At 36.5% G+C, this 20,916-nt stretch overlaps 1 protein-coding gene across 2 annotated transcripts in view; it reads right to left on the bottom strand.

Moving 5' to 3' along the window:
* UNC13C (unc-13 homolog C) overlaps positions 1 to 20,916 on the bottom strand; it is a 214,103-nt gene that overhangs the window by 55,926 nt on the left and 137,261 nt on the right. For both annotated transcript variants that reach the window (XM_026060864.1, XM_026060863.1), the window contains 4 exons: positions 5,517 to 5,643; positions 4,316 to 4,412; positions 3,204 to 3,347; positions 747 to 824 (listed from right to left, as the gene is read on the bottom strand). In XM_026060864.1, coding sequence (XP_025916649.1) covers positions 747 to 824; positions 3,204 to 3,347; positions 4,316 to 4,412; positions 5,517 to 5,643 — 446 coding nt within the window. The remainder of the gene's footprint in view (positions 1 to 746; positions 825 to 3,203; positions 3,348 to 4,315; positions 4,413 to 5,516; positions 5,644 to 20,916) is intronic.

The following is a 20,916-nucleotide window of genomic DNA, read 5'->3' as shown; positions in this document are numbered from 1 at the left end:
TTCAAGAACAGTCTTCCTTGGTCATGTTAAGCTATTGATAATGTCTTAATTTGCTTAACTATACCTTCAATATCCACATCTCATTTATTTCCAAGTCTACAGTAATCTGGTATATCATTAGGGAACCCTTTGTAAGCAGTAGGGCAAAAAAATAGTATATCATTTTCTTCTCACTACTGCATGGATAAAGCACAGACAGCAGTAGTAGTGGGAAAGTGTGCACACACTCACTCACTACACAAGGAACCTTATAAACTCTCCCATGAATATTGTTGATAAAGAGGGAACCTTATAAACTCTCCCATGAATATTGTTGATAAAGAGAAGCAAGCTGATGCAAAATGAAAACTCAAACAAAAATGAAAATTTTCTTATGCTTGGAAAAAAAGGTGAAAATATATTTACTATTCTCACTTTTGGATTATGACTTTGTATTAGATTACATCCAGATACTGTGTCTGGTAATCTCATTAAAAACAAAAAAACCAAAAACCCCACTCTTCTTTCTGTCTAAGATTGAAGATACCAACCAGGACGCTGAGCCAATTCCACCTATTCCAACTGTTCCACAGCTATGTAAGTGACCATGAAAACATGCTGTCCTTGTAAAAAATCCAAAAACATGACTCCTTCCTCCAGTCATGTCTTTTCTCATATACAAAAGTGATTACATTCTCAAAAAGTAGAGTTAAGTCACTTTAAGGTAATTGCTCAGGCAGAAATAGAATACATAGCTTTTTACTCACCACATTTTCTTTATCACAATATGAACTGAAGTAATTAGAAATAATTGCAGCATACTGAAGAAGCACTTTGTTGATAGTCTAGGAAGAGGAGAAGAATCATTTAAATGATAAATGTCATCATGTAAAACAAAAATAAAATTTAAAGCAAAAAGGGAGGATTGTATAAATTATATATTACACAGGTGCTTACACATTATGTATACAGTATTTTATTTTAGATATGCTGTAAACACTGTTGTGGGCATGTTTTCAAATCCCTGCACAACAGATGGTGGGTTATCCTTAATGGAATGTAATCTTCAATAGCAGAGATGCTTTACTTTAGTCATCCTGATTCTGAGAAGCATTGAGTGCTCTAGTTCTTGCAGCGTGCTACATACTTAATGGAACAGTGGTGAGCTCAAAAAGTCCTCTAGGGTGACAATGCATAGATTAAAAATAAAATGGAAAGATAAAATCAAGCAAGCACTGTTTAAAGCCTAGCAACATGAGTTTAATTTACAACAATCATGTGAATTTGAACTTTTTTTCCAGATGAAAAAATGTTGCAAGGAAGCACAGGAATGAATGTAAATGAAATTTTGTTCATAGTCGTCAGCAGTGTAATGGAATTCTAAAACTTTTGAGGAAATATTGTAATTCACATAGAAAGCTGGCCCAACAAAATCCAAATCCAATCCACAGCAGATTAAACCTGACGCTGATCATTCTGAAAGAATTTTCCCTTCACTCCTTTCAGTCCTCTCACTCTTTTCCCTTCCACTCACTCACATTACAACTTCCATATCAGTTTATTATAAAGCTTATAACACTGTTCTTCAAAAATATCTACAGAGTAGTTGCCTCATCTATGCAAAATTCCTTCTATCTTCATTTAATTATTGTAAACAGGAAGTTGGGTGATTTTTTTTCAATATTCAGGTGAAAGTTCTCAGCAATTTAAGGAAAATGGGGAGTTTTTAAAGCACTGCTCTCTGTAAACCTGTCCATTAATACCCATTCAGGGCTAGAATGTGGCTGATAGGGTCTCAGTGGGAACTATTTCTGAAAGAAAAATGTGCTCGAATTTGGGATTCAGAAAAATATGCCCTTAAACTATTGTTTATAGTCTACCCTGTGACTGAGCCTGTAAAATGGAGAGTATCAAGTTTTGGTGGAGTGTTGCACCTGTTCTGCATGATGTAAAACTTTGGGGACTCTGAGAAACTTAATGGGCAGTGGTAGTTATCATATCCACATCTTATATGACACTTTTCATCAGTAGATGTCAAGTTGCTTTACATCACAGTGAGATGGGGTAGTGCACATTCCATAAAAAGTGACCAGTACTGGATTATTTTAAAAGCTAAGTACAGAATCAGATTCTCTGGAGACCTGGGACAGTCTTCTATCCACTAGGCCTGCCTCTAACCCTAAACCAAAATTCACAGCAGAGAGTTCTGGGGAGAAGAGCTCTAAGACAAGTCCTTCTTGGAGTGTCTCCATGTGCTGTTTGGTAGCAAAAAAAAGAGTATTTGCAGACAGCTGTTTTACAGTCTGACTCCTGGTGGCCTTGTTATTGGAAGGTGATAATATATCACAGCATGTAGGGTCAAAGTCCTCATTTGTGCAGAATCAACGGTTCTTCCTTATTTTTGAGATTGTATGGCATATCTATCCATCCCGCCACACTCCCGCCATACCCCTTCCACCATATCCCATTCATCAGAGGTGAAGGAATATACACCAGAGGTGCAAAGACAGCTATCTATCTGTTGTAGAGCACTGAGGGCACAACCTTAATGGAGAACTGGAAGCTAGGCTAGGCTTCCGATTTCTCCACTTTTCTCTGGAAGTGCAACAGATCTTAACTAATCTCTGGCCTTCTTTTTCCTGAAAATACTCCAAAGAAAATCAGAGAAAAATGAATATTAACTTTAACTCCAGTTAAAAATGAGAGATGAAATGGCCAGATAATTTGCCTGCAAATACATGAATCCTCTAAGCTTCTAAAATAACTCACGAAAATAAACTATGTCACTGCATGACTGACATGCTGATGAGTAAGAACTACCACCTCAGGGCTTCAAACAACAATGCTTTGTTGTCATACCTTGAATTTTCCCTTCCCCTGAACTGAGTGATTAGATAACTGCATTTCACTGAGCTGCTCCATTAACTAAATAGTGATCAGCGCTTAGCAAGAATAATAAAGAATTGCATAAAAAATACATAAATATGAAATCTCAGAGAGGACAGAACTTCTCAAACTGGTAAAGGATTTCGAGAAAGTAGATGAAAACCACTGTTGTAAGATGCTGTTTTAAGAATAAACCACAGACTATGTTTTTCTAAGAATCTCAGTCAGGGCTAAAGGAGATTGCTTCCAGACAACATGGAATTACTTATTTTTAAGTACAATGGCAACAGAATGTTACTTTCTCTGAAGCCTGGTTAAGTCGCACTGATTTTATCTACCTTTGCAAATCTTCTCATTAAATGAGATAGTGCTTCTGGATTAGGACACTCCAGTTTCCTGATAATCTCAAAGCTTTGATTGAGCTGTGTGAAGACATCAACCACAGAGCAAGAGAAAAGGGCATGATCCGATGTTTGCTGAAACTAGAGAGAAGAAACATTCAAATGAGTTAATACTTGAGAAACTATGTTCTGAGAACAGATCTGTATTAACTGAATTTCTTACACTTGAAATTCCTCCTAGAGTCAAAAGAAGAAAAAAATGTACATTTAAAAAAATCTCACTGATAATACCGAGAATTGTGGCTTTTCGCATTTATGTTACTTTTCTCAATCCACTCAAAAAAGAACACAAAATTCTTGCTCTTTCACGACATCAGGACATTTTTACAACCTTGACTACGTGTACTTCCCTTTTTGCACTCGAAGGGAGACAGCAGACTTGTTCTCTGCAAGCTGAGAACATGATCCTCTCTTACGAGAGTCAACAGTCTAATGACAATAGCAAAGCATCCCCAGCTTCAAGACATCTGTGATTTTACTCGGAGGATCTTCCGTGCAGTTGCAGTAAGATAATCTCGGAAATTCATATTTGTTTGTGACTTCACAAATTTGTGAAACTGAACTTTGATAACTCTGTTTTGTATATGATTAATTTCCGAGAGACATTTCTTGCTATACATTAAATACATAATTTAATGAAATAATTAAGGAAATTATGATAAACATCTTCCCTTGGTAAAAATGTTTGTCTAAAAGGTCTCTTTAGCCAATATGGAAACAATATCATCTTACATTGCAGGAATCACTTATTAAAGCAACGAAAAATAGTCATCTCATAGAATAAGCACAGTATGTAAAGGACAGCATGAAATATCACTAAGCATCAGACAAAAAAGAAACCAAAATCTAAGGGGAATTTAGGCAGATGGAAAATATTTCCAGACCTGGAATTTGTCCATAGAGTTATCTTCCACGCAGCATTACTGACTGCATAGCTTGTGAGGTCTAATAAGGACACTGCAGGACCAGCTGTACTTCAGGTTTTGCAATATTAAATCACTGTCTTGCCTTAATATGCTTTTCTTTTCTTTTAAAAAATAAGGGCTCACCCCATCTTTTTTGTCTCTTTCTAGCGCACCATGAAGAAACTCCATTGAGACATCCTCATTTTCATCCAGCCACTGAATGACAAATGGTTCAAACCACCTGAAAATTAAAAATAATTTTGGCCAAGTAAATTCCATAATGATCCTGCGAGAAGAAGGGGAATCCCACTCTCAGCAGCTGGGCATTTTGTGTCTTCACACCTGTTGTAGCCCTAAGAAGTCTTTCATCCTAGATAAATTTTGTACCATCAAAGACATTGAGGCTACCAAAGGATATTTCACGCTTCAGCTCTACCCTGTTCTTGCTATAGGATTCCCAAAAGAAGAGACAATTTGGGGTGTATTATCTTTTTAAGAAAACATGTACAAGACTAGAATAAAATGATACAGATTCTCTCTGGTCTACTCCAGAGACAGAATTAGCGGTATAAATCTGAGAAATAAGGCCACGTTTTGTGGGGTATCAAATTCTGCACATTTTTTATTTTAGAATGCGTCTTTTATCACTAATGATACTTTTTAACATTTTTTTTTTAATTGGGTGTGGAGTAAGTTGGAGGAAGCTTTGCTTTAATAAAACATCAGGTATGTTTTATTTCTCTTTAATTTATTCAGGATTTTTTAAAAGCAATGACAGACCCCAAACCATCTGGGCAAATCAACAGACTTGCAGAAGAGGAAGGAATGTGAATGAAGATAGCTTATACCAAAGCACAGGACTGAATGTATTACTTTCAGGAAAAGAGGAGCAAAATAAAACATTACAAGAATATTAACCCAATACAATAAGAATCATTTTAGTAGTATATGTCATTAGCGTTGTATCTTAGCCCAGATTTTGATGTGAAATGAATGTAGGGGCTTATAACAAATACTGCTGCTGCTTCCACATTTCCTACCTTCCTTAGGCATCTTCTGGCCAAAAGACTTTGTCATTTATGTGCAGTTTCTGTTACGACAGTTGAATAAAAACAGTCATATGGAATTGCTAATAATATTTTTAATATTTTAATATTTTTAATAAACCTGGAACAATTCATTTGAGAGAATAAAGATTTTAAGGGGAGGAAGTAAGAAAGTATATTTAAAGAAATTTTAGGACTACATTGCTTGAAATCTTGCACAGACTTAGGATAAGTATTTGAGCAAAATAAACCTTGCACCAAGCCCAAACTCACGGGAGACTCCCCTGCTCACTACTTACAGAGAGTATTCAGGCACCGCATCCTTGAAAGCGGGGAGTTCTCGCACGTATTCATTATAAAACCATTTCACTTTGAAGTGCAAATTCATATAATCGGTGCTCTTACATAATCGCTGCTTTTCATGTTCTGTAATAGAAGGAGTTGAAATGAAAGCATTTAGTAACATTCTGACAGTAAGTAACGTTCTTGTGCCTCAATGCACTAGTGACATAATACTACAGTACTCGCATTTTGAAGGACAATTGGGTTGATTTTTTTAAAGGTAGTAACACCCACAGTTGCATCTTCAGGTTCTTAGTACCCTTAGGAAAAAACAAAACAAAAAGAGCAGACCACAATTAGGTAAAAGGTTTTTAAACCCTCTTCACTGCAGTGAGGGAAACCCGCAAACCAGCTGACTCCCTGCCTTTTACATTCTTCTTCGGTTGTTACAAAATGCATAAGAAGCTGTGTTGAGTTATAAAGGAAGAATATAGCTGTGTAGAAACCAAATGACGTAACAGCTATAAATGCCAGTCATATCTGAACTAGTGAATCCTGCATTTGCAAATGAACTGCATTTATCACATACAGTTAAGAGGGAGAAGGAGGAGACAACCCTGCAGCTCTCCAGCTATCTGATTTATACACATGGCACAAACAGAAAAGCTGAGTTAATAAAGCAGTGCTTAAGTTTTTCAAATGGGTTTCTCTGCCTTCTCCATCGCCCCCTATTTTCAACATACTGGATACATAGACGATTACGTCAGGAGTCATGGCACTGCATTTAGAGATACGTAAAAAGTACCTGGAAGGTGACTGGTTTCTATAGTGCCTGAATGCAAGAGAATGTGGGAGGTGAGGGGAAGGCTGGGAATAAAAGAACGAAGCAGCATTTTCTTTGCTTCTTTCTGTTTCTGTTTGTTTCTTTCTGTTTCTTCTTTTTGTTTTGATTGCAAGGGCTGATATTAAATCTCACATATAGATTTCATTTAAATACTGGCAAGCAATGCTTAAGCAGAGAACCAGTAATCTTTTACAAATAAAACATGTAGAGAAATAAATGTAGTTGTATAATGACATACTATTCAGGGCATGGTGCAACATTAATGTGGAGTCAGCTCACAACAGATTAGATGGAAAAAAACCCAAAGCTAAACACCCAAACCCTATAGCACTTAGGTGAGCTGTTAACTGAAGCAAAACAGCAAATTTTATATGTTGCTCACCAGACCACAAGACAGGGACATATTTAACTGCCTTCAGTTACATTCTTCTCAGTAACAATGTTAATCTCCCAGCTAAAGAGTGGAGTTATAAATCAACTAGCCATCCACATACTTTTTTTTAATCACTACAGAAACGTATGTGACTCTAGATTCTGATTCTTGCAACACTGAGTCAAAAGATAAAAGCAAGCTAAATTGTTTATGCAGCTTCACACATAGTTTTAAGGTTGAAAATAAAGCAAACTAGATACAATCATATTTGCTGAAATTAAAAGCCGAATTCAAATACAAACTCACTTAAATTCCCACAATTTCTGCTCTTATAGTGATCCAAAAATGATATGCAAAATTGATTAAAACGACAGTGTCAATTTCCCACAGTTCCGGACAGTATAAATTCTTATACTTTAAAATTTATTTAGTGGCCAGATCTACTGCATATTTAACTTTGACAACTAGGATCCATATTCTTATTAAATTTACAAAATAAAACATTTAACTAGTTCCTCAACTGTAATGCCATAATTGTGTATGGAATTTAACTCTTGAACATAAATGATCCCAACCTTCATGATGACTATGTTAATACAGGAAAAGAAATAATTCATTAAATTTCTATTATCTGAAAAAGCAATCATGCAGCAGAAAGAAAAATAAAGATCCCATCATTTTGTCAGTGGCTTAGGTAGAGTGCGTTTCTCATTTGTTTTTCCTGAAAGCTAAATTGAGATTATGTATGTACATATAGCTACTTAATGACTTTAACATAAGCTATTGTATAAGGAGGAATTCGGTTCAAAGATACTCTTTTGCACCTTGCTATTTGTGACCTGCAGTAGAACATACCAGCTACTCAGCCAAGTACCTTACTTATAAGAAATTATGCATTAAAATTCTGATCAGCTGAAACTTAGCTTGTTAAAGTCTAAATTATGGCAGCACATAGTGATATGTGATAAGGCCTTTGTCCAGTCTTAATAACAACTTTTTGTAAAAAAACTACATTGAGTCTAGTTTTCTGCAGTATAAGAGCTCTGAAGGAACTGCTGTGCCACATCTGTCCATGAAGGAAAATACAGATTACAAATTGTTTTTTAAAAAGGCAATGTTATTAAGCAAACACTGGAAGCTGAACAATAGTAATACCTGGGAATCTGTCTACCAAAAAAGCAGACACCAGCACAAGTATCAAAAAAGTGCATATATGCAACAGATAGTGGCGTATGTTAAGGAGAAAGTGTTCGAGCCCTATTTTTCTTCCTAAGAGTCCATCATCAGATGATCATCAGTTTCTTCTGCATCTCTCTTTTCTTGTGATGGGATAAAAATCAGAAAAGCAGTGAGATTAAAACTTTCATGTAGATCCAAAATTCAACAGAGCTTAATACATCTTAAGACACAGAGTATATATGACCACCAAAAGCATTTTGAATGCTATTTACATCTTTAGCACATATATGGTTCAGGGTGTATCTGGCCCTAAGTCGAATTTCAAGAACCATGTCTCTGTGTAAACAGATCCCCAAACTATGTTGGGTAGAAATTAAGTCTGCATCTATTGGCAAGTGTAAAGTTATCTTACGTCTTGAAATATATTCACAGTTGGCATAGCTGGCACAGTGTAGAAAAATTACACATTATATCTTGTTATTGAACACTCAAAGTATATCTACTTTTCATGGTGATAGTGCTAAAGAAGATTATTCTGAAAATCTGTTCATCCGCATCAGAGATGATTCCTTGTCTTTCAGAAGAGTGAAATCAGAATCTTTAACTTAATTGGATAAATCTGGACCTAAAAAAATCTCGGTTTTCCCCCTTAGGCACTGTCCTCAGTCTGTGCGGGTTTAAGAGAGATAGACAGATGCCTTTATAGTTCATCTTTCTTTCAAGATTATAACCTCTATCTTTGCCTCTCCAAAGCTCTGCTTTCTTTTCCAGCCAGCCACTTCAGACCCTAAAGTCCATTCTCGCACTCTGTTAACTAACAGGCACTATATCCTTGCTCAAATCTTTGATTTCCTTCTCCCACGGCAGTGAATTGTGGATCCACAAATCCTGGGCAGAGTAGTCCTTCCTTCACTTTCTGCTCATGGCTTCCTAAAACCTCCACAGGCCTCAGGCCTCTCACCTGTTCGAGGTGTCATGTCTCTTGCACATTCTTAGTATAGCAAAAGACAAATCTCTTTTCCCAGCTACCAGGATAATTTCAGAGCTTCTTTATTGCAGGCAATCACTTAAAAAGTGAGCTAATACAGACACCCAGAAAGAATGATGTTCCTGTGTAAATAATCTGCATTAACAAAGAATTTACCTCTTTTAAAATGATCCTTCTGCTCCTTACTTCTGCCTGCATCATAACGCAGCATTATACAAATTTTTCATATATATTTGGCTGTGAATCTGATGTTCCATAACCACTGAAGCATCCCATCCTCTGCTATACCACACATACCTGAATACAGTACTCAGTACTCTGTCAGCGCAAATGCAAGTGATCTGTAGATGCTGTGAAATATATATTCTGTGTTTTTGCACACTGTTCAATTCTTAGCTATGTGCCATTACCGGTGTAGAAGGGAATTCCTATGCACCAGGAATTCTGTCTCCCTTTCCCCTCTCTGGGCAACTGAAATCACATAAATAGGCCACACTAGAGAACTAGGATCTAACCAGATACATTAACAGGAAATTTCTATTTTTTACTATTTTAGAAAATTGGCACACCAGTAACACCACAGTACCATACAATAAACAGAAGTGTTTCAGAAGCATATTATTAGGCAGTGAATTACTGAGCTTTGTGGGAATCGGCTTATGAAGAGCCCCTATGGGCTCTCAGTGCCTCTTTAACATTGCATTAGCATTTGCACCTTCAGCGCCTTTTCATCACACTCAGAAAAAAGCAGTAAATCAGTTCCTGTCTTAACATCCATTTGTTCATGTCCAATTGCTACGTAGAGTCCTACAAATTCTCCTATTATCCTTGAAAAGAACCACAGAGAGGAAGATGTAAACCTACTATCATGGTTCTTACTTTCTACAGACCTGAGGAATGAAGGCCATACAATAAATGACACAAAATACTCTAAGCTACATGGTACAGCACTGATGTTTAAAAGATTTACATTTGCACATGCAAAACGCTATAACTGTTTTGTATACATGCATGCACACAGCCATTAATGATATGTTCAATTTTCTGCAATTTCTCAGTATAATTACCTCAGCTGCACAAATATTTGCAAGATGTATGGTTGGGAAGATATTTTTCCCCAAATTTGTTCTTTGTTATGCTACTCATCAGAGTTTTTGGTAAGACATAGATGACTGCTGTAAAACCAAAACTGATTTGCTAACAAGCGAGTACCTTGGGTTCCTGTGTTCAACTTTGGATCTGAAGAGACAGTTTGAATCAGCTGTTTCTTTTTAAGATCAGCATACAGCCAAGGCATTATTTAGCTCTTGCTCAGATTAAGTCACCATTTGTGTTTTTTATTTTAGCCTCAGTGCAAGCTGCACAGTGCTCAACCATTACAAATATAAAAACAATAATTCTGAGCCTACTTGTGGGTAGAGGATTCTAACTTGAGAACACTGGCCATAATCTAGGCGCAATTCAGATTATTTCTGTGAATGCAGTTCCAAAAGGCACTTAAATACTAACAGTATACTTCACCAGGAGACTGTATTCACCATCGGTGTCACTTGGAAAGCTATCCTAACAGTCCACATTGGTAGGAAATTTTCCACAAGCTATTAGTGTAGACAGCTAGATGACCAAGCATTTGCTCAATCAATGGTAGTTCTTGTAAGTGAGGCCAGTCTCTGTCTGAGGCCAATCTTATTGCTGTCAAGGTCTCTACACACTACTGCTTAAATCTTTATTAAAAAAAAAAAATTGTACCAGATATATTGCATTCCCAATTGAGTTGAATTTCTGAGATAAATAGCATTTTTTCATTCAAGTCTTGTATGAATGAGTTATTAGATTATACAATGCAACTTAAGAATGTTTGCTATAATATCACAAACCAAGCAAATGCTTATTTTGGTTTTAGAAATGAGCTGCTGCCAATGACGGGCAAACTTGTCCAGGACAGTACAACTTGTACAATACCATTCATTTGTATTTTCTTTTTCAAGTTAAGACCTAAATTATAATGCATTAGAAAAAAGCACAAAAACATCCTTGAATAATTCAGATTTTTTTTTTAACCAAGGCTGTTATTATCTTGGAAAGAATATTTCAAGAGAGTTTCACAGAATATGACTTGCAGCTACATATAAGCAGGAAGTACATCCTAAATTCCAGATATTAACCTGCGAGAAAATCAGAAAATACTTCACATCATCTACAAAGCCATTTTGTATCCATGTATAGTTTCAGTCAAGTTTATATAAACCAAAGGACAGAGAAGAATACAGATGCACATATGAGTCAGCCCATGAAAATTTTAACTGGATGATATTAGATAGGTTTATCTGGACATAAAAATAAAAAAACCTTTCTAAAGATAGGAGCATTACTATAGGCATTCTGAATTTAGATTAAGATCCATGGATGCTTTCTTCATTTCTGATAAACTTGCACAAGTTAATGAAAGTTTGAAACGTTACAAGATGTGTATCTTCAGTTTGGAATTCTGTGTATTTTTTTCCTAGAAGGAAAGCTGGCACCATGTATTCCTATACAGACTTACCCATTTTGGACTTTCTGAAAGACAGATGTAGCAGCTGCACAATACAAGTCTTTCTAATAAAGTCCACTCATGGTTTTTGAAATTGTTTCTTACAATACTGAGACATTCTTGAAATGAAACTGCTAATTGTACAGTGTGCAAATGTGCTCAGCTGAGATTACAATAGAAACACTAGTCCTTTTTCATAACTGATCCTAGATAATAGGGGTTTCTGGTATAGTAAACCTAGTATTATTTATCCTTTTTGTGCTGCTATTGCTATGGAACATTCCTTGTAGTGCAGCATATTTATTAAGCAACCTATTAATCCATTGAGTTTTATTACAGGGGCATCTGCAGTTCCCCTTAGTATTAATGGCACATTACTCCATATTACTTTATCATGAATCAATGAGAAAAATACTGATAAGACTGTCAGCTAAAGAATCTTTACTTATGAACAAATGCCTACACAAATTTGTAAGTCAACACACATTCTACAAGTGTCTGTAGTTTTGGCCACCTGGAATGTATAAAGCTATACATCTAAATCTATATCTGGAAACCAAAATACGTTGCCCAATTTTAAGAAATACCAAGGTCCAGCATGTTTAAAGAACCCTGCGTTCTGGCTGTCGCTAACTAGCCATAGGCATACCATGCCAGACTGCAGACCTTCCCAATGGTTCATTTCAGGACAATACCTACTAAGCAGCATCCTTTACTAAACTACTTTCATGGAAACCACTAAATCAAATTCAAGCTGAAATAGAAAAGAAACAAATTTTGGCTAACTGGTTGAAAATGTGTAAATCATTATATGGTAGGGATGTTACAGTCAAATGTTTTACGTAAGGCTTTCTTATAGCCATTTTGATGGCTAGAGATCTAACGCTTGGGCTGAAAAAGATTTCTGAGTGTTTTAGGATCCCCCACAGAAACATTTTCAACAAGTGACAAAATCATTCAGTCTGTGAAATGCACTGCTAGGATGGACTCTCAGAACCCTTTAAATCATCCTCTCAATTTAAAATGATTAATTTGTTCTTCATTTTTTGCAAGGCTGGCATACATTCCAAGACATACAGAGGATTAAAAACATATGTATTTTGTCTTCTGCACTCTAACATACCAAAGATGAAATGAAGTATGACTGATGATGAATTAAATATTTTTTGTTGGTTTGATTTCTGATGAATCGGTATAATTCATGACATCAGGTTACAGCATCTAAACAGAACAGGATTCAGTTAATGTAGGACATTTGTTGAAATGACACATAAAATCACACAGTGCCTTTTCTGCTCTGTTACTATTCGTTCTCTTTGCCTCATCTAACAAGATGGTTAAGCATGAAGTAAGGCAAACACTGTAAGGGAGAAAAGTCTCCACTTCTGGAGTTCCACTTAAGAGCTAAATCTTTATTTATTATCTTCTCTTGTACTTTCAAGAACTTGGTGAAAATTCTTTTAATTATTTTGAACTCTGGCCTCCTATCTATGCTAGTTAATATCTGGGAAAGACGCTGCTTCTATGTCACTTATCTTTCAAGATGCTGAACAGGTACATAAGATAACAGTAAACTTATATCCATTAATAGTTTGAATAAAGGTAAATACAACAACTTCATAAAACATATAGCTGAAAACCACAAGATGAGTAGGCTCTGTTACAAACTGTGAAAAATGACAAAATGAAGACACTAAATCTTTATCATTTCACCAGCAGTATGTCTCATTTATAAGTAAATAAAGGGTTAATATTGAAATGCAGTTAATTCAGCTAATTTAGAAACACAAAGATTTTTAAGAAAGATGTTAAAAAGAAAAAAGATTTGCCAATTTTCTACTTAAGTTAAAAGAAATTTCTTCTGTTCTAAAAGAAGTTTGTTACATACTTTTATGACCCTCTATAACAAAACCAAGGGAAGCTTAAATTATTTCTTTCTGTTATTTTTTCCCTGCTCCCTCCCATACTCTTCTGTTGTGATGCTTTCTTCACAGGATATTTACTGGATGAATCTCAACTGACAAGAATGGCAGCTTTGTCATCAGGACTTCAGCAGGAGCAAATGCTCTTAAGCACCCATGCCAAACAATCATTTCAAGGAGTAACACAGTCCACTTTGGAATCCAGCAAAATTGTGGTGAAGTGAAATACATTTTTGATGCCAAAAGTGTATTACTCTACTCATCTTTTTGCATATACAATTAGGGAAAAATAAGGCTTAGTGCTGGCCGCTAAAGAAGTGCAACATGTTAAACTGTAATGTGTGCATGCTTGTATGTTTGTGTAGCACTTTCATTAGCGTTCTCTATCACAGGTTCAGTAAAAGCTTCTTTTTGCACCATTGATTGTATTGCCCTTTTTTCCCCTTCTTTTTAAACACTTTCTCGAGGTAATGATCTAATGCATATATGGTTTCCCCAGGTTCACAGCAATGGACATTGTAATTGCAGCTACAATGAAAACTGTATAATTGGTCATTCAATTTCAGCTATACAAATTACAAATACAGAAACACCTTTCAGGAGATTTATGGCAAGCAACAGCACTGAGAAATAAGAAAATCTTCTCTTGTGTAAAGAAGAGAAAGATTTTTGAAAGACTGGCATGTGAAATGCATTACTATATGCAGATATGCATGCTGTGCGATGAAACCAACCATACACATGGTAACACTGTATCGAGCAAATAATCTAATTGCAGCCAATTGCTCTTTTACAGAAAAATGTATAAAGAGTCACTGGATCAAGGACTATAATCCAGTATACTTTCCTCACAGGGCTGAGCCCAAACAACTATGCTTCAGAGTTATGCTCGAGATTTCTTGCTCAATTCATCTTCAGTCATTCACTCACAGCATAGTGGGATGATAAAGCCTACCAAAACAGCCTAGAGATGGGGGATGAAGGTTCAAGCAACATGGGGAAAAGAACACAAGTCTCCTGCTTCCTAGATGAGTTTTCTAACCTGAGAAGTATTGGAGAAAGGGAGCAGCAGTGACACCTCAAACCAGTGGTTTTATACAGAGCCTGAAAAGTCCTGACAATACCTACTAGACTGAATTGTTCACACCTTGCAGATCTTAGAGATCTTAGTGTGGTTTCAGGGAGGTGTTATCTGCTCAGCACTGCCAAGATAGATGGCTTAGTGTTGCCAAGACAGGGATCAGAAAAGGCAGAGCATTAGGTGCTTGAGGAGCAATTTTTGGCCAAGGCTTGTGGAACGTCTTCAAAGGGGGTTATGAGGACCTTTCAGACTGGCCTGATTAATGTAGAAGCTCAGTGTGCAACTGCTGAATTCCTGGGCCCCAGAAACATTAACTGCTATTGTTCCAATTTCTCTTGCTGTTTTCATTGCACTGGAGCCAGAGATACTATTTCTAGAGTATCATGTGGTATTTTTCCAGCATTTTACTGCTAAAAGGAGGCTGAGAAGACTTCCTTAAGACAGCAAATAAAGAGAAACTGTAACACAACTATTAGGTTTTGGTCTGATGTTTATAGTGTCATCGTGTTTTGTCAATGAAGCCATAACGATGGCTTATTAAGTAGAACTGTTTACCTGACACTAAAGACATGACAACATTTAGTAAATTGGAACAGAATTCCATTTGCTGCAGAATCCTGCTCCCTTTTAAACCTTTAGGTAATGGCTTTACTTCAAGTATCTGTGAAAATTTTGATATTTATTAGTTGATAAAAATGAAAAAAAGGGTAATCTAAAATCCTTCATAGAAGATGAACATCTTATATGTGAAGACAATCAATTTGATGTTCTGCTCAGCTCTGATCTTCCCTTATTTGGGCACAAAAGCTGAGAGCAAAAAATTTTTTCCATAACTGTTTCCTAGCCATTGTTTTTGTAACAAGATACGAGTAAACTGCTTAAATGATTCTGATGAGATGGTTGTAAAAAATAATTCAAATCCTTATGAACAAGAATTGCAAGGAAAAAATTTGTCTGTAAAAATGACCAAATTGACTGGAGATGTAGACAAATATATATGAAGATCAAAAAGTTTCCAATCAGACTTTAAAGACAAAGTTTCAAAGATTAGTAACTACGATAAAGAATATTAATGTGTATCAAACTGATTACCTAACAATCAGCTACTGAAATATATTGGTTTAAATGTTATCTGAGTAAATGCTATTGTATTATAGCACTTTAAAATGGAAATGGCCTTTCTAGATTAAGATTAAGCATAAGGGAATTGTGTTTGGATTAACCGCAGAAGAATTTCCCAACAAAATTCAGATGCTATTTTCAACCGTAGTGACATAACTCTATATTATTTGCACTCAGTTACTGACCAGTCACTCTCAAGACTACCAGCTGCATATTTTGGCTATTTTTCTTATTTCTGAACGACATTTCAGAAAACCTGCTATTGCAGAACGTTCAGCCCTACAATTAGGAAGCATATGCATGGCACGAACTGACTTTGGGCAGTGGAAGAACAAGAGATCGAAAGAAAGCGCTATGAGGAATAATGCTGATTCATTAACTGGTGTTCCTCCCTCCCAATCACTGTGGAAGCGTTACAGCCGTATGATCCTCTATGGAACTGCTACTTTTTGGATAAAGGTAGATGTTACAGCTCTTGGTACCTGATCCCGATGCACCTTCCCTGCAGTGCAGGAGCTGGCTGCTCTGCCATGGCCTATTCTGGCTATAGTGTCTAAACTTGTCCTTGCAGTTATTCCTGCCACTGCTTTCCAAACTTCCCATGCCATTCTGACATGGCGACATGCAGGTTAGCCAGGCAGTAACACAGGAGCTACCACACCACAGGTGATCAGTACACTGCGCTCTACTTCCTCCAATTGTAATCAGAAACAGCTACTTTAGAGAAACTCAGTGCCAAACAGTTAGAGGAAAACTGCCAACACAGAACATTTTAATGGAAAGCCACCATACATGACTATGTAAATGCACTGAGGAATAAATACAATGAAGCCTGAATTTGTATGGCCAAATTTTGATCTGGTATAAACAAGCAACGGAGTCAGACTCCAAGATCTGCAAAACAGCTTAGCAATATAATCTCTTAACACAATTAAACTCTATTACATGATCGTATGTTAACTAGTAAAAGTTATGTATAGCACAGATCTTATTTTAACTGAACACTTTTATGTTTTTAAATAAAACTTCATAATTAATTGACTAGAAATGATATATACAGTTACCACAAATGGACTAGATGTCCCAACAAACTACACTCCTGCAACTATTAATGAAAATCATGTTTTTCTTTCTTGCGGTACACAGCTCATACACCTGTTTCCATACCTTGGTAGGTTCATTACCGACACACTATGTAGTTGAAAGAGCTTCTGGATAGCAGTACATATTGCAACTAAAAAAAATTAAAAGCATTTAGGTCTGGACTGTTCAGGGAATAGGTAACAGGACACACAGTATCTCACTTTCAGGTCACTGATTTAAGTCAGGAATCAGTGAAAGCTGTTAAAATGAGCTAAATCTTGTTTAGTGACCTGTAAGAAACACATTGACAGCCTCAATTTAGTTCTAAGACAGTGAACAAAACCCACAGTCACAATTGGCTTTAACTGACATAGCTCTTGGCATATAAACTGGCATACAGTTTCTACAGAAAAGCCAGGCAGTGAACAGGCCATGCAGACCAAATTACAGTTTTGTAACCGGTAGCCAACCAGGTACGTGCATAGCTGTGCTGCTGTTTGGATTTGCATGACTTGCAAATATTCTATGGAGAAAATGGCCACCTTTGGATAGACTGATGTAATTCAAACTAAAAATACCCAGCTTTGCAGCATTTCCCTTCCGAAGAAGGTGGCAGAATCCTGGGACTGGGGCATGTTCCTCTGCCCCAGGAAGGCAAGGTGCTGTGTGTCAGTGCCCACTTCAGAGACACCATGGTGGGAGCTGACAACATGGAGACATTCAAGCGTCTTTGTAGAAAAGATGGAAAAAAAGCCCAGAATAGGTCTGCAATTAACAGATTTGGGACTAAGGAAAACACTGACTTCAGCACCTTGCCRCAGTGGTACAGAATGGCAGTGCCTGCTGCGACTCTGGCTATGGCTCAGAAGGGTAAGTGGACTTGTAACACATAACTCAAGCTATATATATGAGAAAAGTGAGTTTTCTATTATTTCTATTTCTATTATTTTTCTGAGCAAACTTACAAAACCCAGCAAGAGCACCACTGACTTAAACCCTCTGCTACTGAAGTGAACAGAAAGACTCTGAATGTGACGCACTGGATCCGGCCATGAAAGAAGAAAAACACAAACTCAGAAAGATAATTTGTAACTGATTTAGCATGAAGCATTACACTCTACAAGACTTCTCATCCCAGTATTCTTACACTTCACTAAAGGCAACAGAAGTCAGTGGTTATTAACTGAAATACAGAGCAAGACACAACTAATTGATAATTAAGTATAATTTAAATTCGTTTTGATAATATGAAATACTACTGCCCTTTCTGAAAGGGCTCTTTGTGTCAAGATTAATATAATAAACTGAAAACGAAAACTGAAATATTTTTTCTGTCATTACTTCCTTCCTTGGTTTGCACTCACTATAACTGACAAAAAAACCTCTCCCAATTCTTTCAGAAATATACTCTTTCACAAGATACTTCTACATACTCATTCTTTCCTCTGCATTTGCTTGGAAATTTTCATCAAAATATCTTTGAACACTTCACAAACTTGATGAATTATGCCTTGAACATCTCTGTGAGCTAATTAAATTGTGCTATTCACATTTTACAAATGAGAAACAGAGGTACAGGGTGTCCAAGTGAATTTACTAAGGGAGTGTGGATAAATTATAATAGGCAGCATAGATCCTGCTCAGATTTTGTAACCACAGAGTTCCATTTCCTCTCTAACCAGAACCTGGGAAGGAAGGCAGAGTGTCTCATTCTGAAGTGTGCAGAGAAAATGGATTTACAGCTCTTTTCTGTCTCCTTGCCTGCATCTGAATTTGGCTGATCAATCCCTGACTTAATGCAATGTGCTTTAAAAACTGATGTGACACTGTTCTTTATTTTCAAGGAGGAGCTCTCAAAGTGATAGTCTGTTTGCTCAGAGAGCTCTGCTTTGCTTCACATTTCACAGCAGGAAGAACAAGTGAGCTCAGGGCTACCTGCTTAGCATTGGAAAAGGCACAGCTGTGCATAGCTTCTGGGGAGGGGTGAACACCTTACAGGAACTTCAAGGACTTAAAATACTTAGATACACAGTATCTAAGAGATGCAACATATAATATCACTAGGGGTGTGTTAATCTGCCACAAACAATGATATTTTCTACTACAAAAGACTGTATTTGCTATCTTTCCCCCACTGCGTTATACTGATGCCCTAAACACTGCTTCCTCACAATCAAGTGGTAAAGCACTTCCAGAAAAGTGGAAGTGTATATCACCAACAAGACAATTTAAGATGCAAGATACACAGCCTGATTAAGCATAAAGTTGCTCTATCCTGCTTGCAACTAAGGCAAAAATACCAGTACAGCAAATAGTTTAATAAGATCAACTTCAGTGTATATATAGCTTTTATGCCTTTCAATATCACATCAGATTGAAACTTGCGTACCATGAAAGCTAAACAGATCAATAATATTCAAAGAACATAGAGACAAAGTTCTGCCTTTTGACATACATGGTTACTATCGTTTATAAAAGGAAATAAGTACTTGCTTCCAAGAACCACAATAATCTGAATAATGCTCTTTTACTGTTAGTGAAATTCTTGTTTTGTACATGAATTGACCATGGAAAGCCTAAGCAAATGCAAACTATGAATGCAGCAGAAGAATGGTCCATCCTATCTGATACAAGGTCAGAAGCAGAGTTTTAACCATTGCCATATAAGAATACATGTTTCAAATAGTTCATACGGAAGTTGCAACATTTATTTAAAGGAATCAATATAATCAGAAAGTAATCAAAAAAACAAGGAAAAGTAACAGTGATGCAGGAATCGACTTTACATTGTTAGGCTTTCAGAAATCTCTAATATGTGCAAAAACTACAAAACATAGAAAGAAGATTCTTGGGAAACCATTGCTTCTTGAAAACGTTATAATTAAATGCTGTGCTATAATGCTTAAGCTGTGGAGGAAAAAGAGAATAAAGGTAATGTGGGCAGTCTTAATTGTGGTGTGTCTTAACTGCTGAATACTCAGCTTTGCGTTATTAATGTAATTTTTTATGCTAACTTTCTTTCACTTACTTATTGTTATTTTTTTAAATGTATCTTTCCATCAAGGAAACCTTAAGACTTGATCTCTGCTCTGTGGGTGTCACCAGAGTGCAAAGTGTAAAATGTTACCAAATAGGCATGATAGCATTTTATAAGCAATTACCAGAATAGAGTATAAAACAGGAAGAATCAGGCAGCAAGATAAATGTGAGGTTGTGCTTTAATAATTACCTGCGTTGTATCTGGATCAGTCTGTATAGCAGAAGCAAGAACACAGAGGTGTTCTCTAATGGTTACCTAACAAATTGCACTTACAGCTTATTAAAAGATAAGGTGGGAGCAAGCAGTTTTAATGGCTTTATCCTATTCTCTTGAGGATGCTGGGACCTGTATGAAATGTTTAGTTTTGAAGGAATGGACTTGCCCATAAGGGGAAAATTTACCAGTGTACCTAGGTGGGGGTGGGGGAGACACTAATGAATTTTCATATGTGAAAAAGTCCTGAAATAAAAGACTGAGTCTTCAACCTAATAATAAAGGCTCTTGAAAGGGGCTGGGAGAATAACAGTTGTTTCTATTATGTTGCTGTATGAGGAAAGCTTTTACAAAGTGGCTTGGTGTGAAGCTTAAGATTGGCCAAAATTAAAAATAGCATGTAGGTTCCTCACTCATTTACAATTTCTTTTTCTCTAACATTTTATCACAGTTGTTAATAAAAATCTTTTGTTTCAAGAAAGCTGTCACTGGTCACTGTTTCAGAAAGGGAAGAAGTAGAGGTGTCCAAAATGTAAGTGGATTTACAGAGTGACTGGGGCACAGAATTCATGAGGAGGTGCAGCTAGGTCCCATTCCAACCACGCGAGAATTAGGCAGCTCCACTCTGACAGAGGTAAGGGGGAAAAAACCTCAAGAAACAGGATAGGGAAATTCAAAGCCTAGCTGCTAGACTAAATAACTGGGTTGTGGGAATGGGCTGGAGGAAAAGGGTGAACCTTCTCTCTAACCAGCGGACGCAGAGCTGAAATAAACAATGCAGGTGACTTTCTGTGAGCAGAGAATCACAATTTCAATTGATTTCTTTTTTCAGCTATAAAATGATTTTGAACAAAAGACAACTCTTAATTTTTGTAAAAATGTGAGCTACAATGAAATGTGTAAAACTATTATATCATATTGCTGGTGTAGAACAGTAATCAAGCATACAAAGAAGGAAGAGGCATAATACTCTTCCAAGTTGAGGTACCGAATAAACTATAGAGGACCTTTTGATCACCCATGGTTGCTCATTTGGTCA

Source organism: Apteryx rowi, unplaced genomic scaffold (genome assembly GCF_003343035.1).
Source record: "Apteryx rowi isolate R43461 unplaced genomic scaffold, aptRow1 scaffold_172, whole genome shotgun sequence".
Taxonomy (NCBI): Eukaryota; Metazoa; Chordata; class Aves; order Apterygiformes; family Apterygidae; genus Apteryx; species Apteryx rowi.
The sequence above is the reverse complement of the archived record's forward strand: the minus strand, read 5'-3'. Positions and strand labels throughout refer to the sequence as shown.